The 25,142-nt window shown below is 33.2% G+C and overlaps 2 protein-coding genes and 2 pseudogenes across 5 annotated transcripts; 2 read left to right on the top strand and 2 right to left on the bottom strand.

Moving 5' to 3' along the window:
- The first annotated feature begins 3,505 nt into the window (after nucleotides 1–3,505).
- Nucleotides 3,506–7,100, top strand: LOC123192136 (annotated as a pseudogene).
- A 1,020-nt stretch (nucleotides 7,101–8,120) lies between these two features.
- Nucleotides 8,121–9,306, bottom strand: LOC123192394 (protein TIFY 5A-like). The gene is made up of 3 exons (XM_044604931.1): nucleotides 9,137–9,306; nucleotides 8,937–9,045; nucleotides 8,121–8,542 (listed from the first exon to the last, which is right to left on the bottom strand). Exons 1-3 carry the CDS (start codon nucleotides 9,244–9,246, stop codon nucleotides 8,339–8,341), a joined length of 423 nt encoding a protein of 140 aa, XP_044460866.1. The 5' UTR covers nucleotides 9,247–9,306; the 3' UTR covers nucleotides 8,121–8,338.
- Nucleotides 9,307–15,572: 6,266 nt separating this feature from the next.
- On the bottom strand, nucleotides 15,573–20,000 carry LOC123192135 (annotated as a pseudogene).
- Nucleotides 20,001–20,612: 612 nt separating this feature from the next.
- LOC123193360 (pyruvate dehydrogenase E1 component subunit beta-3, chloroplastic) lies at nucleotides 20,613–23,975 on the top strand. 4 transcript variants are annotated; one of them, XM_044606297.1, is made up of 5 exons: nucleotides 20,613–20,896; nucleotides 20,973–21,076; nucleotides 21,164–21,207; nucleotides 22,294–23,306; nucleotides 23,624–23,975. In XM_044606297.1, exons 1-4 carry the CDS (start codon nucleotides 20,794–20,796, stop codon nucleotides 23,264–23,266), a joined length of 1,224 nt encoding a protein of 407 aa, XP_044462232.1. In that variant the 5' UTR covers nucleotides 20,613–20,793; the 3' UTR covers nucleotides 23,267–23,306; nucleotides 23,624–23,975. The 4 variants fall into 4 exon arrangements, 2 of the variants coding, with proteins under 2 accessions (XP_044462232.1, XP_044462231.1); XR_006497064.1 differs by having other exon boundaries at nucleotides 22,294–23,323; XR_006497063.1 differs by having other exon boundaries at nucleotides 22,294–23,355.
- Nucleotides 23,976–25,142: the final 1,167 nt, after the last annotated feature.

The following is a 25,142-nucleotide window of genomic DNA, read 5'->3' as shown; positions in this document are numbered from 1 at the left end:
GTATTAAAATGATTAGATTAAATCTATTCATAAACTTTATTGAATTATTGAATGATTTAATTTTATTACATTAAATTTTTAGCAATATTTCTGCATAAGAAAAAAATTTCTAATATTATATATCTTAATCACATTTAAAAGCAATAAGCAAATTTCAATCACATCTATCCACATCGCCCATGACAAAAATATCATATATCGATTAAGAGCCTTATTTACAATTACAGCTCGCACTTCGAATCTTCAATTGACATTTTTGGTTTACAATTGAAAGTGGACGCAACTTGAAGAGCAAATGGATGGAATTGTCCAAGCTTTTAAAGCTATATAACATTTTTTGTGTTTTCTATCATTTTTATTTTTTTTTGTAGATCTAAAAGAAGATATGGTCCACAGTAGAATTTAGGAACATAACAAAATATATCAGCGTAGGATTAAATTCGAATCGAATAAAACATTAAGAAAAATTGATTTAAATTTGATTTGAATTTAAAATAATTAATTCAAACTCGTTTAATTTGATAAATAGTATTATTAAAGAGATAAATAATATGATAAAAAATAAATAAATTATAATATTAAACCCTCGTACTTGAATCACACTGAATTTTAATTCAAATTGGATTTGTTTTATCTGAATATGAATTCTTACCCAAGATATAGTATGCCCAATCCACCCTTAGTAAGTTGAGGATCGATGACCCTTTTCATCTTTTTACTGCTATTGATGATGTATCACTATCAATCTCTATTTGGAAGGAACTGTGACTTTCCGGTTGGGCCACTCTCGCCTTTGTGTCTTGTGCCTGTCTTATCATCTGGCAAGCTTCCATGCCAATGCAGAGAGATTTTCTACCTTGAATAACCCGATTTCATGTCTCATAATAGATGATACATTTTACAATTATTTCTGCACACAACCCAGCTGTTTCAACAGAAATAGTATTCAGTGAGGCATGTGAACATGCAAGTTGTTTTTGGGATGGCGGGATTAGGTTTTTTTTAGGGTTTTTGGTGCATCAAAAAACAAATCTCATATCAATAAAACATAAAAAATATTGAGTATATATGAATTTTTTAAATCGTTTAAAGATGATAAAAGAATATTAGTTAAAATGTGAACTTCTAAACTATAAAGACACTTTGAATTACAAACAAAACTAAAAACAAATTGTATTTTTCAATATTGCTTCAAGTTGGTGTTTAGCACAACTTTATTTGTGGGATTTAGAACTCATCCATTTGAGAGCCCTAATTTATCATATTTGGAAAAGAAAGGGGAGCACTAAACCCCACTAACTAATAACAACGGATCCAACCATAACTAATTCACATTGAATTTATAGTTTAGTTCGAATAAGTTGATTTTAATTAAAATTCTAACTAACTTGACAATTTAGTTTAAGATTGATTTATTTGTCTAATTGGTGACATTATTCTTTTCATCAACAATATTGTTTATCCCTCCAATGATATTATTTACTCTATCAATAATCTTCTGATGATACTCTGGATAAACTTGAATAATCTCTGGCCCAATATGAGTTTTATAGCTTTGATTCAACTAGAATCAGCTTCAAACCTGGCCAGGATCAAATACAAGCAAGAAACCTTACAAATCTTCACTTGTGCGATAGGAAAAACCAGAAAATATTATTATTGCGAAAATTGGTGATTAGAATGGTGTATGATGAGATGTTATAGCGACCGTTAACAGAAAGCTAGAATGTTCATCTTTACAATGATGAAACAAAGAAAAGAGCTCTTACCCACTTGCACATTATGAGATGCCTGAACTTTAGGTTCTAGTACGTGGTGGTAGCAAGTCCATTTCTTTTATAAGCTGTGGGGCTCGGTTTGATCTTGGTGAGAGTGTGGCAGTAGAAGCTAGCTGGATATAGCTGTAGCTTTCTGGTTTTGTGTGTGTTAGTTATCAACCTCGGTAGGGAAAGTGGCTAGATTAGATATTAGCTTTTTTAAGTGTGAGGGAAAGCCTTTCCCATGAGAATCTAGCTAGAGCTCTACCCAAGAGTTCATACGAGTGACTAATTGATATAAAGATTTTGCTAGTAATTTTTAACTTTTAAGTATTGAACCAAAAGCTTGATGTGTAAGAGAAGATTGCCCTAGAAAAGAGGTTAAATGTTAGTATAAATGTGAAAAAAAGTCTATCAAATGGAGTTAATTTTTTGAGTAAAAGAGACCTAATAACAACTAAACGGTCTAGTTATTGGGGGTGAGAAAAGGTCCAGTAAGATACAGTCTTTGATGTGATATGTGAGATAAGGTTGTTGAATGATCTAATTCTACGTAAAAGGGGCTATCTCGTAATATACAAATGTGAGAAAAATTCTTACCTGTTAAACTAGCTTCTAACAGGAGGAGACCCGACAGGATAAAGATCAACTTTGGTCTGAAAACTTGCAAGCTTATCTGAAAGTTGAGATTTATTATAACTTGTCAAAGATGTATCAAAACTCAACTATGTGATAGGTAGTTATGTCTGCCATTAATGTCTCTCAAATCCAACCACTTGGTCTTGCTTTATTTTTGATTTGAGTTGGAGGGTACTTGGAAGGATTATGCATGAATTGGATAGACGCCTTGATTATGCTTGATGTGAAATCTCTCTTTCAATAAATGCTTTCCACTTTCCTTCTTTCGTTCTTTCGTCATCATTCTTGTAGTAAAAAGATTGAATGATTATTTATGCATGTTATTGTTTGTTCTTGTAGTAGAAAGATTGAATGAATATTTATGCATGTCATTGTTTGTTCTAGTGTTGTCTCTTCCAAATCCTCCAGAGTGTAAATTTCTGATTAAGATCTATTCTATCCAATTAAACTTCATAAAATTGGATTAAATCTTGAATTTATTGAAAGTGATATACAGTGTTATTATAAAATTATTAATAAAATAAATAATATGATAGAATAAATTAATTAATTAATTACTCTTTTGAGAATTGGTGTATGTTGAGTGAAGCTTCTTGATGTTTTTGCCTGGATGTTTACTTATTTTGAGTTAATATTTTATTATAATGTGGTGTGGTAAATTGAATGCCAAGCTTGTTCGAACTCAATTATTCTGCATTATTGACATCAATTTTTTCACTTTTATTGTTGGGATTTAGGGCTAGATATCTTAGTTAAGTTGTGAATTAGTTTTGTGTAATGTTGTACTTGATCAAATTCTACTCTTTTTCCTAAAATAAAGAAGTAAAAGAAGTTAAGTTGGCTGAATATGGGAGATTAATCTATGTAAACTACCTCTTAAAGCTTTTCAACTGCATAAATGTCACTTGCTTCCCATTACATTTATAGACCTCATGCAGCAAGCTTTTTTTTTTTTTAAATTTAAATTTAAATATAGTAGTTGTTGAGATCCAAAATGTTGTTTATTTGTCATTGTTTGTACCAAAGGATTGCCATTATTACCACTTTTATTGCTCTACCTAAATAGCTGCTGAGTCATGCTTATAGTTTTTGAAGTGAATTAATGAGAAATGGATGTTCTTCGTTTTGATTGGGGTATATATTAGTGATTGGTTGTTTGATAACAAATTTCTGTGGATGGGGAAAGGGGTTTTCTGTTTAGTATACAAGTTAAAGCAAAACAGTCACATCGTACAATTACAAGAACTACCTCAGTTTGTATAATTTGTTTATACGTATAGTTTTATTTAACAATTTTATTATTGACATTTCCATCAGCCTATTGCTAACTTTAGCTCCAGAACTGGAATCCAACTTGTTGGTATTTCTACAAGTGGATTGTGCAATTATCTTAGTAACGCTTATGTTGTTGCAGGTTGGCATGAATCTTGTTACAGTCAACTATATAATGTTAAAGATCCTGTATTGATAAACAAACAAGGAGATGCCCTTTTGCCTGAGATTTCTTCTAGTGGGTCTCCTCAGCCTTATCTTCCTATTCTTGCCCCCTCACCATTAGCATCTTTCACTAATAGTACTGCCCCAAAAGGCAAAACTATCAGGTTTGTCTTATGAGGCCTAATAATTCTGGTACCCAAAGCCACGGGTTGAAATCTATACTTAAACATTTTCTTTCTGATCCTATTTCTTCTTGCAGGACAGTGTGTGTTAAACTTCAGTGCCTCCGAAAGCTTGATGACCATGATTTCAATTGATTGCTGGGCCTTTTTTGCCCCATTGTTGGCTCATGTAATGTGTTGCCCACAGCTAGATGCCACTCTTGTGATTCTTATTGGTCAATCCAGTAAAGGAAATGATGTCTTGCTTTAAATGAGACCCTTTCTGAGCATTGCCTCTCTGATACTGAGCAACTTTTGGTGGCCCAGGGTGCTTCTGACAATCTTAAGCAGATATGCTCTCTTCATCCATCAAAGGTGCTGATGAGTTTGAGAGTGCTGTGGATTCCTCTAAACTTCTTGCTGCCTCTGAAAAGATTGATCCTGTGAAAGAATGTTGTGAGCAGGTTTGTCAGAATACCATATTAGACGCTGCTTCAAGAATTGCCTTAAAAGCTTCCAATCTCTTGAACATGGGTGGGCCCAATGTTCTAACTCAACACTCAACTAGAATAGATGATTGTTAAAGAGTATTGTTCTTCGGTGGCTAGCCAGTAAACTTGGTCATACTCGTGCAAAGAAAGTTCTCAGAGTATTGTCTAATTGCAATGTTAACACAGGTAAATTTGCAGTCAAGCATGAGATGTAAAAGTATAATTTTTATCAGAAAGTACCGATTCATGAAACTGCAGATAATCATGGAGAATCCTTAAATGATGTTCTATTTTTTTTGGCTCTCATAGGGGTTTTCCACATTATTTTCCAGAAGTTTAAACATTAAAAGATCATGTTCCAATACTTGTGAGTGTTTAGATGAATACAAAGATGTGATTGGGTGTGCAGACAATTCTTGCCTTTTTTATATTCTTTTTGTCTCTGTATCTATATCCAACCATATCCCTGATAGTTTTCATCTCCTGTGATTGATGAGTTATTCATGGCCACGAGTAGCTTTAGGTTATAGTTACTTTTATCTGAGATTTATTTATGAAGGATTAAAGCTTTTCATTTTTCCCTTTCATGTTCTGAAGAATTTCATGTGTTTGAACTAGGTAGTAGTTCATGTCTGTTCTTATTTTCTGTATTACTGTATTCAGTGATGCCAATCTGTTCACTTGATTGAACTGAGTTTGTATTTCAGGGTAATTTTTTTAATTTCTACTTCAGTTTGCCCCTTGGCATTCCCCAACACGAAGCATGTTGCAAAGAGCTGTGGAAACATTTTCAGTAACACTACAGTTTGCTGTAATGCAATGGAGAGCTATGTATCACACTTACAAAAGCAGATCCTCGTTATCAACTTGCAAGCTTTAGAGTGTGCTACACTTTTAGGAGTGAAGTTGCAAAAGTTGAATACAACAACAGATATTTATAAACTCTGCCATCTAAGTCTCAAGGATCTCTCTTTACAAGGTCAGTCCTCATATCTGTTTCGTAATGTCCCTTGACAGCCAAATTAAAGAATTTTTTTGCAGATGCATAAAGCTGCTACTAATGCAGAACACTTGTCATTTTGCTGTTTTGATGGTGACCCTGGGATTGGCAATATTATTGCAGCTGCTGGAAGTCAAGGTGACATGCATACTTCATGTTTTATAATTTCACATAACAAAGTTGTATGGTTCCTGTTAGGCCGGCATAGCTATTTTGAATTAGAATTTTAACCTTGTTGATGTTTTATTATTGCATTGTTGAATCAAGCTTGAACCTGCACACCTGATGGTGTAATGCTGATGCCAGTGATAACAGTCGCAATTTGTACCCTGGCCATAATCAATCCCACCTATGTGAAAAAACATTGATACTAAACCTCCTAGCACCTTTAGGGTAGTTTCTTAGTTTTGCAATATAAATCTATATAAGTAGGAAGATTAGAAAATAACCTTTTATTGCACCTTTTTTTTGACCTACTGACTTTTTATATAGCCCGCATTTTTTTCATCCTTTTTTAACAACAGAGTCTGGCTGCCTCCTGCCAAGCTTGCCTTCAGATGCAACATTGGACAAGTCTGGGATCAGCTTTATTTGTGATCTCAATGACAACATTCCAGCCCTCTGGCCATCTTCAACTCAATTACCAGCTCCACCGTGTAATAAAAGTATGTTACAGTGATAACAAATTAGTCAGTGAATTGGATAGCTAATATTCGGAATCCAATTGATTTTCTTTAATGATTGCCTGATTACCAACTTGGAGGTATTATTCACTTTGCAAATTAGTTATATATTTTGACTTGTGGTATGCAGCTATAAGGACTCTGGCCCTTCCAGCAGCTACATCCGCACAAAGTGGTAATTATATACTTACTTTCTTGCTCTTATGCCTTTTTTTTAAATATTAAATTGCCTATTACTTGAGTTACACCACTTATTAGAGTAAGAAAAGAACCTTTTGCTCCTATCATGTATGCTTTAATTCAAAGTTACCATCAAATCAAGTCAGGCTATTACTATGTATAAAGTTAAGAAATCGAGAAATTACAAGAAGAGATCACTTTATCATATGTAAGAAGAAAGGAAAACTCATGAACTGTAAGATGAGATATCATGTGTCTTTGAATTACAGCACTCATCATGTGGTTGTTTGGGGAAAAAATAGAGAACTTTGACTAAAATGTGTATAATGATTTCAGTTGGGATTTGGGAAATTCAATCCCTGGTGACGAATCTGGTCTAGGCTTTTTGCAAAGCATCCAAGTGGTGTGAAACCTCGCAATACATTTGAATCAAAACATTTATCTTGTGGCACAATGTATTTTTTTTTTTAAATTACGGCAGAGATGTTGTTCTGCATTCTAGGAATGAAAATTTCATGAAATGTTGCATGTACACCAACGCATTTCAGTTCAATGACCATTTATAACTATGCTCTCGCAAACCTGAAAAGTAAATAAAGACAGATGGATGATAGCTATGCCTTTGCGACCTGAACAGTTTCTTAAGATGATAGCTTCAACATATAAAGTCTAGGCCTCCTGATTCAACACATTTCTTCTCTCTCATCTATGTATTCCTGTCATACATTTGAATAATCTATATCTTCATAGCCAAAGAGCAAGCATGGTCTATATGTTATATATACTTAAAGAGTGTCAAATTTTCACTGGATTCTGATTCTTTCTGATGGTTGTCTCTGCTTTACATTATTTTTTTCTTGTGGAATAGGCTTTTATAATGAAGATTTGAAAATTTATCAACTCTTCGCTTCCTTGTTGATTTTCTTGATACTTGTATAGCTTTGATGTATGTCATTCCTGCCTATTGTCGACGTTAGAATCTTTGCCAATTCAAGTCTCTCAGTCCTTACAACAGAAGGATGGGCCAATTTGATACAAAATGATTTACCTCTTTGGGAGAAATCATAACTTCTTTGGGAGAAATCATAACTTGGCAATAGATGTAGATTCGAGCCAAGTTAATCTTGAACATGAGTTAACTCAAGTTTAGTTTAAATATGTTTGGTTTGAATTGATTAGAGCTATCGATGAAAAATTGTCGGTAAAATAAATAATATAATTAATGGAATAAATAGTATCTCAAACCATGAAGCTCAAAAAATATATGTAAAATCACATGTGATAGTTGTAGATGGATTGATTAAGATTTAAAATGATTTGTCTCTCGAATAAAATTTTTCAAAAAAGACAGTGAGATCTTGTTAGATGCCAAGAATAAATGATATGTTCCATTATGGATAGGGATGGACAGGAGCGGATTTAATCTTAACCGAGCCAAGGGCAGTTTGGGTTCAAATTTATTTGATTTGACAAATAATATTATCAAAAAGTTATTGATGAGATAAATAATATAATTATATGGTTAAACAATTGCATGAGAGATATATGAGTAGAACAACAGATTCCAATCAAATCGGCTTCATTTGAAATCACCTCTGCCGATGGATTTGTTTTGATCTAAGTTTGAGCAAATTTTAAATTTAAAAATTGGTTTGAATCTAAATAGATCAATTTGAGATCCACTCAAATTGGTGAATTATATCTTAAAATAAATATAAAAATAAGTTAATTTTAGATATAACTTAAACTTTTATTAATTTGCAACCCTTATGTAACCTTAAATGCCTAGTACTTTATAGAAAGTTTTGTGACTATCACTAATTAATCAAGATATTTAAAGGAGGAAAAAAAAAAAATACAAACCCACTGCAGTAGTTTCCTCTGATCGTGATTCATGATGAACGCACAAGAAAAACGATAAATGTACACGGCCTGTTAATGATTTCTCATCTTCAGTATAATTAAAATTTATAACTAATTATCAGTTTCATCATTGTCCGTATGGAAATGTTGCTGCAGCTCTGTGCTTTCTCTTCTGCAGGAAACGTTGAAGAGATCTCTTCATGGAAAGACCAGAAGTTGAAGGCGGGCTGTATAACTGAGAAGGTAGAGACGGCGACGCCGGTTCTGATCCCGTCGGCGTTTTTACTCTCTCTTCCATTTCTCGACTCGCCAGCAATAGAATGTTTCTCGCCTGCACATAATTTATTCGCACAAACTTCATTATTTATCAAAAAAAAAATGCCAAAAATTTAACATCAACAGGAGGAGACCCGACAGCTCCTGTCTTAGGATCGAGACAACATTAACAATGATCCGTAGGAACGATGTCAAGTGCTCTTACTAAATCTCTCGATCAAATAGTTTTAGGTAAATATAAACCTAAGGCATTGAAGACACCTTTTAAGGGCAAAATTGTGCTGCCAACGAACGGTCAAAGTAGATAAAACCTTACGGTTTTAAGTGGTTTATTAAGTAAAAATCAAATAAAACATCTAAGGTGTTCTTGTTGTGGAAACATACTCACAAACGAAAACGTAAAAGATGTTCTTAAAAACCTAACACTTCTTTTATTAGCAATTAATTACCTGAAATTCTGTAACGTCGCAAACGCAAACCCTTCCATTGTAGAAAATGGTTAACTGTTGCGGCCGCTGATTAATGTAATGTGGGCTTGAACTCGACTCTTGATCCATTCTTCATTAATGAACACAAGAAGGAAGAATATTAATTGACATGTATAAAAATATACGTGATTAATTAGAAAGAGAGAGATGACCAAGCTTACATGTTTTGGTGGTGGTGGCGGTGGCGGCGGCCGCTGTACTCCTCCTCTAAGGCGGCGGTAGTGGAAGAAGGAGGAAGAAGGCAAAGCTCCAAGTTGCAGTTCCGCTTCATGTTTAACGAGATTTGAAGGGAAAATTGGAGCGAGAAAGGTATAAATAATAAATGAACACGAAACGCAGGAAAAACGGACACATACTCTTTCTTTGTTTCCAGCACGTGGAACATGTTTTTTTAATTTTAGGTAACCCAAAAACCCCCCCACTATGAATTTATTGGGTGTTCGTGTTTTCTTTGAATTTTCTGGCACGTGCATGCTTTGGTCTACGTGTGTTTTGGTTTCACCTTATTCCTAGCTCAATTTAAACCTTATTAAATTATTGTTAAGATAATATTATTTTATTTATTATTAAATTAAATAATATTATTTTGTTAATAAATAATATACTCAAACTATGATTCCGAATCATAATTTAGAGTCAAGTTTTAAACTTCAAACTTAGAAAATGAACCGAATATAAATTACTATTAATTTTGATTTATAAGCTCAAATCGTTTTAATTTCATTTAAATCAAACTCAAACCAATATGTGTTTAGGTTTGGCTCTATTGACATTCAAGCCTAATTAAAAGGTGTTTCATTAATTGTGAATAAAAATATTATGCATGAGGGAAAAAAAATTAAGCTTTAATTCGAGGTTGTCCTAAATTCAATAAATCAAAATTTGAACTTAGTTTTAAATTTTAAATTTTAAATTTGATCTTAAATGACTTAAATATTCAAATTAATTTAATTTATAAAAATGAATTTAACCTATAACCCAAGTTTAACACATTTAGTCTAAGCTCGAAAACTCTGTATCTAATCCAAGCTTTGAATAAAATAATAATTGGCCAACGCCAGTCTTCTTAATATTCAAAAAGTGGAATGGAACCCGAAATTGCGGTGAATAAAATCACAAGGCCAGCGCATGTGTTTTGCGTCCAATTGACAATGAGAAGCAAGCCTTGAACAGTTGGTGAGAAGACCAGTTGAATCAATCAATTTGATGGGGTCTGTTACAAAATGTAAGAGAATTAATTACTTTTTTAATGAATATCTATCATTTAGGGCATGTGAGTAAATTTTATTTCGTGCACGTGTTTATTTGGGGCAGGAAATAGCCAGAATTAGAGACCACGGTAGGGCATGTGATTCCGGCTTGTCTTAAAAGTCATAACTCCGAAGGTGGCTCTTTCTTTCCACGCAAGTCTTGCGACTGGCAGCAAATTTAGAAGATTTGTATGAAAATTGTGGAAAATTAATTTCTTTTGAAAATTTCAAGTTAGATCAGCAATTTCCTATTCAACTAAGATAATCCTAAAAGGGGAATTTTGGGATTTCGTGAAAAATAATAATTTAATATTCATGTTTTTTTTATGAAGGTTAATGTTTGTTTGGATAATATTGAATATTAATATCTTTATTAAATTAAAAATATTATGAATGATTTAAATTATTATATCTAAAATATTAATATATAAAAAATTATATATATTATTTATATATATATAATATCACCCATTATAATATGATTTAAAATCATTTTTCCTCCTTTATTGATATTTTCATTGCACGTTAACATGGTATTTCTCAATCCTAATTAATTAATATTTTCAAACAATTTTTTTAACAAAATGGTTAAACAAAATAAAAATAATAATTTTTTATATCCATAAATAATCCTTCAAGCATCATTAATAAAAAATAAAACAATAATGAAATACTATTAGACTGGCTTGATATGATAAAGGAATTGTGATTTAATACTATTTATCTTATTCAACCTCATATATGATTAGATTCAAATCAAATTAAAAATAAATATTAACTAATTGAGTTAAAATTCATTTCAATTAATTAAAAAATTATTATTATGATAAATAATATTATTGATAGATGAATAATATTATTAAAATAATTCAAACAAAATTAAATTTAATTTAATTCGAATCAAATTTAATATCGTGTCAAACCAAGTTAATTTTGCATAAATCTAACGCTAATCTCAATTTAATTTACCATAGTTAGTTTGAATTGGATTTAAGACCAAATTTTGATTGAATTGACCATAGATTAGAAAAGAGCAAGCAACTTATCTACCAAGCAATCTAGAAAACCCACATTGGGCGCTGAGCAAACACCTAATCAACTACGGTAATAACAAAAGAAATCGCATTAAAAACGTGAGAATATTTGTTGGATGTAGTGCTCCCACATGTTGTTGTAGGCCGTGACGGCGACTAACTAACCACCAAAATATTAATTAAAAAGTCCTACAATTCTCGTCACCAGTTTTCTAATTTTTCTATCTAAATATGAAGATTATTAGAGCATTTGGTTTAATGGATCTATTTAGAAATTGAAGAAATTTGTTTAATTGACCCACTAATTTACCACCAATCAATTTGTAATATTTTAAAACCCAGATCAAATAGGTCTAACATGCTTATGTCAATTACAATTATAGATACTCTATTCTATTCTATTTTATAATTAAGGGTGTAATAAAAAATTTAAAACGATTTAAATAGTATTAAATTTAAATTTAATTCGATTAACTTTAAAATAAAGCTCAAGAAAGGTTTGACTAAGATTTTTAGAATATAAATATAAGATCTTTAAACTTTTAAAAACTTATTAATTTTTAATTAAATCGAGTTGTCAGTTTATGAATTTATCAAATCAGCTATTCTTGAACTCAAGTTTAGCTTAATATTAGTCAAACTGAGCCAAGTTACATGCAAGCAACTTGGTTTGACTTACACTCTCATCCACAATTATGTATTTTGTATTTTCTGAAACTTGAATCAAATTCATTGAATATACATTGTATTATTAAACTATAATTTTGTTTGTTTGAATATTATTTTAATATTTATTTAAGTTATTACAAATCTAATCAAATTGGTCAAAACCCAAATTGGCCGTTGTTTAGGATAATATCTAATTCTAATATAAAAAATTTGGTAGTAACTACTATTGGTTTTCCTATCATTTTCATGAAACTACATATGTTGTGAAATTGGATAAAGACAATAATGGTTTAAAGTGAAAAACATGGGGAGGTGGGTGATGGAGATACCTAGAAAATATGATGTGCAACTTACAACAAAATGATTTATAATGGCCTATAAAAGAAATATGTTCTTATTGCAACAATCCTGCTTTCTAGAGAGTGTTGTTACTTCCTCAATATGTTAAATATTATGAATGTGTAAAATAGACTAATTTCAAACCAATTACTCTTTCATTTTAGCAAATTGCAGCACCTATAGGGCAACAACAGTGGCAATTCGTTACATCATGATTTTTATATTCGAACTAGATGTTAACCCAATAAAAGAGTTGGTTCAAATTAACTAGTTATCAGATCGATTGATTGGTCATCGAATAGATAAACTAATTAAAGATGGTATTGTGTATTTTGTTTTGCTAAAGAGTTAAACATATATATTTATGAGTGATTTTGTCATTTTAATTTTGTATAGAAAAATTCCATCGAATGTATAAAAACCAAGTGAGAGATTAAAACTCTATTCACACATCGGTCTCTTTTGGTTTTTCTCTTTGCCAACAACTATTTTCGATGAAGAAATTATCATTTTATTCAAATGTTGGTATCGATCTCATTATTTTTGGTATAGATTTAATCATTTGATTAATTTTCAATGTTGATGTTATCATTTTTGGCAATTTAATCCCATCTTAAACTTGTAATTCACCTATGAACCAGTTGTAGATTTCCTGGTTAAACGAAGGTTCAATATAATCAAAGCCTAGAACCATCATCACTAACAGGTTTTGGGCAAAGCAATTAAACTGACTGGTCCAATCCAAGGTCTAAACCAATGTATTACACAATTAAAGTGGATATACAAATTATAAATTGCTTGAAAACACTTTATTACGGTTTTTAAAAGAAAATGTTTTAAGGGTTTTCTTTATTTTAATCTTTAAAATTATTGCTTTCTGTTTCAATGGACAAATTCTTCACACTTACGTCAACATCATACGGCTGAATATGAATGGAAATTACCTGAATTAGTCAAAAGAGTTTAATAGTCGATTGACCTGTGAAAAAGCAAAAGCAGTTGCCTCATTCTAAACGTGACAAACTCAATGCCAATCAATTCCACATATAAATCACAGGGCTGCTTCGACAACGACAAAGACAAAGACAAACTGGGAAAACAGATTTCAGCCTACTTGACTTAAATGAAACGCAGTTTTGATGTGAAAGAAAAACCATCTTGTATGTTTGGAAATTAGGCACAAAAGTTGTCCTGGATGCATATGCCATCACATTACATGCATGAAAAGAATGAATCTTTCATACCACAGAACTAAAGTATGCACATCGTGGATTGAATTGCAACATGAAATGTTTCAAGTAGATGTCAACATAAATAGAACATAGCATCTTGTAACTCATGGGGTTGGTCCAATCAGAATGGAAATTTACCTAACGGGAGAAATGCAGCCCATTGAACTTAGATCTATCAGTGACTTGCTTTGCGAGGAAACTTGCTAAATGCCAAAACCACCGATTTAGAAGCATACTTGACACTTCAAAGAATGTGCCCTTTTCTCTAATGTGTAGAGTTGGGCTGTTATGGTTTCATATGCGTAGGTTCTTTACCTTGATCAAGCTTAGTTAAGAACAGAATTTGAGAAAAACAATAATAAATGATGAATGGTGGGGAGCTTTACCTTGATCAAGTTCTCTTCAATATTTGAACTACCTTTTCAGCAAGAGCATCAATTCTATTAAATTTCAAAAATTCATTATTAGAGCTTATGCCCAGAAAATAATTTTCCGATTGCCTGACTAGTAACACAACAAACTCCATTGTTAAAATGTCACTTGAATTATTTGGACTTAAACATGCCACATAAAGGAGCAATTCAATATTAACTCATTGAAACAATTGCTAAGCTCTTGGAGTTGTAAATCTATCATAACATAAAAGAATTCCACCCCGATAATGATTTGAAATTATTAATTTAGCTCAATTAAGATAAAAAATAAAAATTAATAGAAAATTTATGTATTTTAAATTTTTGGCTCCGCCCCTGATGGCTACATGGATTGGAGAAGCAGGTCTGCTAAGGACATATCCTATCAATATATACATATATTTATGCAAATAACCATAATCACATCAAAATTCAGCAGCATAGATACAAACATGGTGCCTAAAAAATCACATGAACATGTGATAACCAAGTAATTTTCAGTATTTAGCCCAAACATGCTAGATTTGAGCTTAAATTTATGTAACAAATGTGATTTCCACAGTGAGCACCAAATATTAGGTTTGAATTTGATGGTAAGTTATGCATTCACCATCACAGCAATGACAGAATGACTTAAAATGGTGTATACCAACCCAATCTGCAAAATCCTACCTTGTTTAACCAGCTTCAGCAATATATGATGGAACTCACCACCAATATTAACTCTTAAATCTGAACAAATAAGGAATTCAGATAGTTCAATTTCACTGCTCCAACAAATCCTGAAAATTGAAAAGACATTAGCACAGTTTTACAGGTAAGGTCTAGTCAGAAGTTAGCCTCCCAATGCTGCATCCTTCAAGTTAAAATTTGACAGTCTTTTATGAGCTTACACTAACAGGAGCAAGCCTCAAAACGTAAGAAAACTATCATCACAACTGTCAGCTACGGGAAGTTTTTTATGATCTGAAAATCTATACTAGCTAATCCAATGGCTTAATCATCTACGGTCTCTCAGCAAAGGCAGTTTTCGTTTTTGTTTAAGATTGTCCACACCCAATCAGTGATAGAGCATTAAACTTAACGTCAATATCTGGTTCTACAGAAATTAAAAGACCCCAGCAGTTATAATAACATAGGAAAATTGCAAAAATTCAAGCTTCCAATCACATTTCTACCTTTTAATTTTTTGAGAATATTTGTTAGATTTTCATTTTACCCGTTACTCTAATCATTTATGTTTAACAGATATGAAGTTGTAGAAGTAGTTAAACTACAGAAGTATATTTAAAGGCTTAAACTCATATAGACCTTGTTATTTTTAACATTTATAGACTGGAACAAATTCCCTGCACTTTCATGCAAATACTACTTGAATCAAAGCAGAACCATCCTCAAAATCATGTTTTCCCAGCTAAACATATGAAAGTCGGTATGCAGTACACCAAATAAATTAAAAGAAGTAAAAATAAAAAGTACATAAGCTCAAGATGAAGAAGAAGAAAGAGGGGAAAAAAGTGAAACAGTTTGCCTATACCAGCTAGATTCGTGCTTCACAGGATGACACTGTTTGATATGTAGCCATTACTTCAATCAAGTCTATAAATACATCAAAGAAAAAAACAAATAAAAAAATTGAGATAGGAACCAATAAATTCTCTCGTTACGATGGATTCTTAGAGCATTTACTTGCTTTATTAAAGAAAAAGGGAGCTCAGTAACTTCCCTTAAATGGGATATATACCATTTGGTCATGAAATATTTAATTGCATACCCATGAGTGAGGTAAACAAACACATATTGGTAACAAACTATACATGGGAAGTATTTAAAAAGAAAGCACCTCCTACTACTGATTCAGACATACAAGCTTACCAATGCTATTCAAGACCAAGGCCACATAGCATCTCTCCATGCAAACCAACAATCCCCCCTATTCCTGTCAGCCTGATATCTCAGATCACTTTGTTCAGCTTGCAAATAATTATCAGTATTGCCTCCAACAGCGGCACAGCATCGAGGTTTCTGATCACGTATCAAAGCTTGCTTCCTATACTCTGGGTTACTATACCTTGGATGTTGGATAAATGAAACATTTTTCCACCATAGCTTAAACGCCTAAAAAAACATGTAAAAAAAAAAGAGTAATTGATTCAATCTGAAGCAAATGGAAATTTGTTCAATTTATGTGTTCATTAAACAATAGGTACAATATGTAATAGCAAGAAAATAATAAATTTTCCTGAAAACTTATGTTGTGATGGAGTATGTTGATTTTTAAAAAAAAAAAAAAACCAGTAAGTGCATTACAGGTTCCAAACTTGTCCAAATTCAGACTCAAGTTGCCCATTCTGCAGCTCATCCTGCAGTGAACTTGACTCAGAAATGCCAAAAACTCCAATTAAGCACTCAGATCAGGCTTGTCTCTTAACTCTTCAGGCACCACAATAAAGCTAGGCTACATCGAAGTCACCTTGTGCCAGGTGCACATCTTTTGATTGCACGGAAAATATTTATTGATACAAGGAGCACCAAAGGTGAGTCTCGCATTAGAGTAATGATCAAAAGTTTTGGGCATCAGATTTTGCTATTTCTTATAGGTAACAAGAAGTCAAAATTATCATTAATGTGACCGTCCTACAAGATCATGAAAACAGTACTCTTGAAACTTCATTAATTAATGAATGTCCAACTAGCTTTTGATTTTACCTAAAAATATATGGCACTCTAATCTGCTCATTTAAAACTTTGTTCACAATTTATGTTAATTTTGCATAAGATGTAGACTGTATAGAGCAGAAATCGGTTTCCTTTTTCTTTTCTGTTTGTTAATAGTATAGTTGTGTATTCAACAGCTCTTGATTATGTTATGAGTTATTATCTTTTGAAATCTCAGGTGATCATATTCTCTCACAGTTCAGATGTTTCTATATAAAATATAGCACATTCTTTAACAGTCTTTGAATGGGACTTACATTCCAGTATATCCATAGCGAAACTTTATGAGGCATTAACCAGAAGAACATGACATGATCAGACACCAGTACTGAGGCAACCCTTTTTGCTCTCAAGGTAGCCACAAAAAAGTCACCACGCTGAGGATGCTGAACTGAAATTTATACATTTAAATTCTCTCCAGGAGATTTAGCCCTGATGTTCCAATTCCCAAGCATATCCTGAAATTTGTGGAAATTATTGCTCAGTGTCTGTTTTGTATAAGAAAGAAGAACATAACTATGTTACGTTGTGCATGATATGATACTCCCAGGCATACTATCAACAAAGCATGCCTCTTCAATAGGCATAGTTCTTGAACTATTCATACTATTTCAAAAATAGGATATTACTATATTTCAATTGACTAACAGTTGCAATCAGTGCACTTGTATCTTTTCTCTTGATTACAAAATAGAAAATGACTATATTTCAATTGACTAATATAAATCTGGACAAAGAAAAATAGTCTCTCTTAGGACCCATGTTTACGTTTCCCGCAAGATGAAACACCAATGCAAGGCACTCTAGGCAGGACAAGTGGCAGAAAAAATGGAGTTGACAGATGGCAAGCTCAAGGAGAGAAAGGCTGGGCCACCAAAAAGTGCGTTGGAATGTAGCAAGCAATGAGTGGTGTGACGGCTATGGGATGAAGAAGAAAAGCCAGAGCTGAACCAAAGGGAATCAAGAAGAAAGAATTGAAAAGTAGAGTGCTAAGGGGAGAGAGCTGGCCTCTCGAATGCCATGCACTTTGTGTTATTTCCATTCACTTTTTCGTTGTAATTGGAACAATCAGATGATTGTAACTTTGTTCTGAATCAATACAATCAGCTGAGTTTGTTTTGCAAATGTTGTTGCCCTGTTCCATGTGTGTTTGTGGACTGGTTGAATGCAGGAAAGTTGGCGGGGAGAAATCACTAGTGTTGATTAATTGCTAGAAGAAGAACCCAGGTACCTATCAGTATCACTCATTACTAGATGTCCACCATCAGCCCTACTGATTCCATTAACTGTTCAGTTTAACCACATAAAATACCTAATGATGCTATATATTTTACTTAATGCTAATCTATCACTAGAGAATAAGACTTGAAGTTCAATATAATTCTTTTTCATTTTGTTGCTGCACCATGTCAATGATTAGATATTCTGCTGCCACATTTAAACCCCTTCATCAAACAAAAAACTCAGACCTATTGCTACCAATTTACTGGAAGAACAGTGACAAGCCTGGCTTGTTACATCTGCATTGCAACTCAAACAAACTCCTCCTTCATCCCATCAAAACCCTACTTTTCACAAATTTACTGGTTCTGTTAACTGGCTCATCAAAAGCATCAGTAAAATCTTTGATTTACTTGAACCATTCCACTTGATGTCCAAAACCACCAGATTCTGCCTTTTAAGCAACCACTGCCACTAAATCACCACCTCCCCAAGTCAGTCTGGTTCTTGCTGCTGCACCAGGGGCTGTTCTGCCAAGTGCTAAAGCGTAGGTGTTTTGTAGCTGCCATAAATCAGAAAATAAGAATTCTCTCAAAGTTGTAATTCATCAAGGATATCACAACAAAATCCCCGTTTGTCCCTAAGATTGGACACAGGACAACTAACACTTCCAGTTCATGCAAAAATTTCTGGTGATATAATTAAGACAGGCAAACACATTTTTACCTTTCTTTCCTTCAATCAAACCCAAAGCTTGGCAAGGACACTTATAACTCTTTCTTTCAGAAAACTTCAAAAAAACCAGTTAAATTTAATGGTATGACTTATAGCATACAAGAGTGAATACAAATATATAGTGAAGCCATGTGTACGTCACAGAACAAAGTAAACATAAAAGAATGTAGAAAAACAATTAGATCAACTTAATTCCAAAAGTCGTACAAAATATTTATCAATAAAGTATCTACAACATGGATGCAGTTGCGAAATTAAAAAGGAAAAAGTAAAAGAGCAAAAGAAATGCAAAACCTACCATGAAAGGACTGACATGTAATGATTTAGCCACCAAATCAGAAATGGGATTAAAAACAAATGATACTCTCTCGCCCCATGGTGTATTAGTCACCTAGAAGATAAGAAACCACCAATACCATCAGCAAAAAGCTTCCAGCTTGAATTATCATTTAGATTGAAAATTAGTATAAAATCAATATAAAGAAGATGCTGTGGCATAATATACTTGATCAATTAAACGGATGGCCAATGACTTAAAGAAAACCATGCTCCATGCACATTTCAAATTAACAAAGTGCATAATTTACATACCTCAGCAATGCATTTCTTCAAATGCTGACTAGAGCCTTCCTTTTCATAGCAGTAGTACAGGCTCCAAGGATTCTGTTCATATCCCAGACTACGAGGTATTGTTAAGAGTAAACTGCACAATGCATGCACAATATCGAATTGTTTGAAACACTTGTATGGTTGAGAAATGATTTCAAGAAGTAATAGACAATCCAAAATCTCTGTTGCATAGTACCCAAAAAACTGTTTCCAGAGTTTAATTTAAAATCAGAGCACTATTCAATTTTTTTTTTTAATTTCTGATTTCACACTAGCCATTAGTATCACATCCTAAAAAAATGCTCCTTTTCTTAAAATTTTTTGTTTGATTTTTCAAAAACACAGAATCTGTGCTTTAATTCTCAAACGCTGCTTGAATTTCGTTGAAAATCAATGAAGATTAATAATTTTTCATGAAAACCGTTAATTCTGGTAATGTAGCAGAGTAATTCACGGGCTAAATACAAAAGAGTAGTAATTGAAATGTAAACTGGTCATTAGTCTCAGCGACTCGGCGAGCTTCTCCAGCAGAGAGATGGTCAGGCGGCGCTTGGCGCGCATGGTCAAGGTCGAAGAGCGCGTAGCGCACAGGATACTTTAAAGTGTGACGGACAGGGCGACGGCGCTCGTGCCATACGGTGCCTTCGTATAGAGAAACTGAGTCTGAGGCATCAGAGGACGATGAAGGAGAAACGCGTGGCGGATAGCGGCCGCGGAAGGGCGTGTGGAAGACAAGTATGAGGGAGAGAGTGAGGGAAGTAAAAAATGTGGTGAGGATTGGAAACAAGAGATCCAGTAATTCCATTAGTTTGTCGTTTTTGCTTGACTGTTTGATCGTTTTGGACTGGCCGATGAGGCCAAGACAATTTTCTACAGGTAAAACAAAATTTTATCCCAGGACCAAGGGTCTTGGGTGCATCCAATTCAGTCCTGTAATCCAAGGCTCCGTTCAATATTTTGAGTTTAAATTTGAGTTTGAATTTAAATTCTAATTTAGTTTGAGATTAATTAATTTATTATACATTATTTATCTTATTAATAATATTATTTATTTTGATGATATTGTATACTTAGTCCATTCCCGGATGCAACTATAATTGGCATTTAATGTTTTATAAACAAAAAATTGCTAATTTATCTCAAATGTATTTTGTTTGAAATAAAAATACAGGGATAAATAAATCCTATTAATTTATACAATCAAATCATAATGGGGTTGGTCCCGGTGGGTCACCATCCATCCGTAATCCATAACCCGAAAAAGCAACGGAGCTTACGTGTCTTTTCTAGTTAGGGTAATTTCGTAATTTTGATATCACAAAGTGCTCACTGTAATTGGCAATAATCTGACGTGGCTACTTCCAATTTGACAACATTTAATAAGACAGACGGCGATGGTAACGATGTTTGCAGCTGGTTCTTCAATAAAATAGCCGAATAAACGCTACCAGAGCAACGTGAAAGAAATCACAAACAGAGACTCGCCTCAATTTCTCCGCCCATTTTTCTTTCGTTTTTTCAATACAAATTTAAACCATTTTCATTCTTTGTTCCTTGCACTCTGAAACAAGCAGCTCTCTCTATATTCTGTGAATCCAATGGCTGCGATTTTCCAGGGAATAGCAGCTGCCACTGCTTTATCACCGTCCAATTGCTTCGATTCCAAGAAGCTTCCGCTTCCTTCTCGCAGATCTCTCTCAGGTTCCCTGCCGACTTTTACTTAATTGCATTCTTTTTTTGAACAAATTAATTAAGATTTTGAGTGTGATTTTCTTAGGAAGAAAAGCGAGCTTCGTCGTTGGCAGATCTGATGGAAGCGCAAATTTTGGTTCGAGTTCGATATCTCAGAAGGCTCAAAAGCTGATTACTAATGCAGTTGCAGTAAGCAACTATTAATTTTGAATTTTTGCTTCCCTTTTATTCTGATACTCTTTGTTGCTGAATTGCTTTATTCTTCTGAAATTTTAGACTAAACATGATTCTGCGGCTTCTACTTCTGCCTCGAAGTCTGGGTACTTTTCTTGCTCTTTAGCTCAATTTTTTTAGCTTTAGTTGCTTGGATTGGCTTAAAGTCTATACACACACACACACACACACACACACACATATATATATGTATGTATGTATGTATGTATGTATGTATGTATGTATGTATGTGTGTGTGTGTGATTCTAATTCCTTATCAGCAATGATGATGTAACAACAAAATTAAAATACCTATAGTCTTATAAACCAGCAGATATCAAATTTTGTATCAAAACATGCAGACTTTAATATTATGAGACAATACTAGTACTTGGAATTTATGGGAATTTATGTGGCATGTTTGACATGCATGACAGAATTGGATAATTGTATGAGCACAAGTTTTGTCCCTGAACTGATGCAATCTAATTAATATCAAAGTTGATTTATATTTAATTTTTTTTTCAAATAATTTTAAATATTTTATATTATTAGCCGAAAATATTTTAAGAAAATTCCATCGTTGAATATTTATGAATTGTTTATTTAAAACAACTAATTAGTTATATAATTACATTAAAAAATTGAAAATTTAAATTAGAACTCAACAATGAAGATTATATGGCTGAATTCAAGGTTCCCAATGTGTTTAGTTATACCTTGTAAGTGAGATTAATTGGTGGAGTAAGGATTACTGATCTTGTCTCTTTTAGAGATCCAGACATGGAACTCTCTTATACCAAATGCATCTTTATGGTATTCCTTGAAAGTGATTTTCTCAGATATCATCTAATGTATTTTCACATGCCATTGTTAAAATATTCTCCATCCTCTTTGTTTGAAGCTGATTTATACAGTGGCCGAAAATTATCCTTAAATAGAATTTGATTAACTAGATAAAATGTAAAGCTGATATATATTGAAGCGCCTGCAATGTCTCTGGAGTTATTTTTATATTTGAGTCATAGATAGGCAACAGCTAAATTGATTTTCATCTGTTTTAAGTTGGCCAAATGAATTTAGCTCGATATTATTTATTATAGCTGTTATATCAGAGTAATTTCTGCCAGTGAAATGGTTTCAGTGTTAGTAATCGATGATATAGTTCAATAACTCTATATTTTTTTTCTCAGGCATGAGCTCTTACTTTTTGAAGCTTTGCGAGAAGGCTTGGAAGAGGAAATGGACAGAGATCCTAATGTATGTGTCATGGGTGAAGATGTGGGTCACTATGGAGGCTCGTACAAAGTGACAAAGGGCCTGGCTGACAAGTATGGGGATCTTAGGGTTCTTGACACTCCTATTGCTGAGAATTCCTTCACTGGTATGGGCATTGGAGCTGCCATGACTGGCCTGAGGCCAATCATTGAGGGAATGAACATGGGATTTCTCCTTTTGGCATTTAACCAGATCTCCAACAATTGTGGAATGCTTCACTATACTTCTGGTGGCCAATTTAAAATACCAGTTGTTATTCGTGGACCCGGTGGAGTTGGTCGACAACTTGGTGCTGAGCATTCTCAACGCCTGGAGTCATATTTTCAATCAATCCCGGGAATTCAAATGGTAGCATGTTCAACCCCATATAATGCCAAGGGCCTGATGAAAGCTGCTATCCGGAGTGATAACCCAGTGATACTTTTTGAGCATGTTTTGCTTTATAATCTCAAAGAGAGGATCCCAGATGAAGAATACATTTGTAATCTTGAGGAAGCTGAAATGGTTAGGCCTGGGGAGCATGTCACTATTCTTACCTATTCCCGAATGAGGTATCACGTGATGCAGGCTGCCAAAACCTTAGTTAACAAGGGGTATGATCCCGAAGTTATTGATATTAGGTCACTGAAACCATTTGATCTTTACACCATTGGCAATTCAATTAAAAAGACACATCGTGTGCTGATCGTGGAGGAGTGCATGCGGACTGGTGGAATTGGTGCTAGCTTAACTGCTGCTATTACCGAGAATTTCCATGATTACTTGGATGCTCCTATTGTGTGCCTATCTTCTCAAGATGTGCCAACTCCATATGCTGGTACATTGGAGGAATGGACTGTTGTTCAACCTGCCCAGATTGTGACAGCAGTTGAACAATTATGCCAATAGTCTCAATAGCAGCTGTAGTTATGGCTTAGTTGGCATTGTGGTAACCCTGTCTTCTCTGTATGCAGATTTCACCCTTGCTTTTTGTTCCGGTATCTATATTTAATCAAAATTTGTTAGCAATTTTTGTTGTTAAAGCATGCAAATGTGCATTAAGTCTGGTGGTCTTGTTTTTTATTCAATGTAACTGGACTAATATGTTAGTTTTGGAAGAAGTTGGATGCTCAACGGTATTTTCTAATTATAGTTATTTATGCTTTATGAGCCAATACAAACATTTGTAGAATTATAGTATTTATTATGTCATGTCTTTTGAATGATTGCTGTTGATAAAAGATTTATGTCCTGGTAACTTTCCAGGTTAAGACTTGTTGGATGCTGCAGCAAGGACAGCAGCGTTACATTCCAATTTTCTGGATCAACTGTTACTTCCCCAAAATCCAGAAACTAGTATGTTATTGTTTCTTCATTTTTGCTTTTGTTTGTACAAGATTTGTCTGGAATTATCGAAACCATCTAGTCTTGAGAATAACTATGGCTTATTACCTTTTGTATTGAGGAAATTTAGAGAATAGTTTTTACCATGTTGTACTAGGAAATGTTCTCTCCTCCAGTCAACTTACAATATTTAGAAGTATGCTTCAAATTTTATCAAGTAACACAAGTTGTTTGTTGATTTGTCCGATGATATATGCATGGAACATTGGCTGAATGACAAATTTTTATTCAAAGTCAAAACATAATCTAAGCATCTAGTGATATTTGAGAGATTATTTTTTTGTGCAAAATAATATTCTCTTAAGCAACATTTTTACACCTGAAACTTGTAACTTTGGTAATCTATTGATAGTTTTTTTGTGTAACATATTTACTCCTGATTTGTATGGATTTTGTGCAAAATAACTTACAAGATCTTGAAATACCTCTTGAGTTTTTTCGCTCTTTAATATTTTCTTTCTATAGATTTTTCCTCTATTGATGTTTGATAGAGAAAATCTTTTTCTATCTAAGATTTTCTTCCATTATTGGACTTGTGAAGACTGTGCTGTTGAACAAGAGAGTGCCATTGTTAGATAACGAGAATAAACATGAAAATAAGTTTTCATTTTAAAACCAAGCTTCAAGAGCTCAAATAAGGCGCCCCCTAATAGTGATCCTGTACTGGACCTCTTGCAGCTGGATCGCTTATTGAGCGTTGCCCATACATTCTGCATATTGCTAGTGAATTAGAAACTTTTGATCTAAAACTTGCATTTTGTGAGATGCAAGTTTGAGATCAACGAGTTAAGATTTGATTTTAACTCATAAAAAATTTAACTTTGAATTTGATTTAAATTTAAATGTTAAAATCGGTTTAAACTTAGATAATTTAGATCAAATTTAACTGTAATATCAAAAAATTTTGAATTAAAGGCCACCAAAAGAATATTTCAATTCAAACTATTTTTAATCCAAAACAAAAAAACAAATACCCATTAATTTTGGGTCTTTAAATGTATTGAAGTCTATTTAACAATTGTTTTCCCTTGGGTGATTTTTTTAGATTAAAACAAATTTTTTCTTCTTACAGATATTTTTCTTTTGTTTAACATTTTGAACCAGTCAAATTTAGTCACAAACCAACTATTTTGGAGGTAGAGTTAGCTTTGTTCACATTTGCCTAAGTTTGAATCCATCCCAATGACTGTACTTGGCCACATGACTTGTTCCTAACAAGTTGCACCAACTTCACAACTAGCTGCAGCTGCGACTGATGTGGACAGGGAAGGAATCAGATCAGAGCGTGCCCCAAACTTATTACTCAAGTTAATTAATAAGATTAATCGCATAATATATAGTTTATGTTTTAGCAATTTTCCAGTTCTAGAGTACAAATCTT

The sequence above is a fragment of the Mangifera indica genome, chromosome 12 (assembly GCF_011075055.1).
Source record: "Mangifera indica cultivar Alphonso chromosome 12, CATAS_Mindica_2.1, whole genome shotgun sequence".
In the NCBI taxonomy this organism is placed as follows: domain Eukaryota; kingdom Viridiplantae; phylum Streptophyta; class Magnoliopsida; order Sapindales; family Anacardiaceae; genus Mangifera; species Mangifera indica.
This window is presented reverse-complemented; position numbering and strand designations above follow the sequence as displayed.

What these genes read in the sequence shown, in the direction of transcription:
- LOC123192394 (XM_044604931.1), bottom strand. Translation starts at nt 9,246, where the DNA reads ATGAAGCGGAACTGCAACTTGGAGCTTTGCCTTCTTCCTCCTTCTTCC. An exon ending in CGCCACCACCACCAAAACAT is followed by an intron (nt 9,046 to 9,136) that starts GTAAGCTTGGTC and finishes TCATTAATGAAG; the next exon opens with AATGGATCAAGAGTCGAGTT. An exon ending in GCGACGTTACAGAATTTCAG is followed by an intron (nt 8,543 to 8,936) that starts GTAATTAATTGC and finishes AATTATGTGCAG; the next exon opens with GCGAGAAACATTCTATTGCT.
- LOC123193360 (XM_044606297.1), top strand. Translation starts at nt 20,794, where the DNA reads ATGGCTGCGATTTTCCAGGGAATAGCAGCTGCCACTGCTTTATCACCG. An exon ending in TTCTCGCAGATCTCTCTCAG is followed by an intron (nt 20,897 to 20,972) that starts GTTCCCTGCCGA and finishes TGATTTTCTTAG; the next exon opens with GAAGAAAAGCGAGCTTCGTC. An exon ending in ACTTCTGCCTCGAAGTCTGG is followed by an intron (nt 21,208 to 22,293) that starts GTACTTTTCTTG and finishes TTTTTTTCTCAG; the next exon opens with GCATGAGCTCTTACTTTTTG.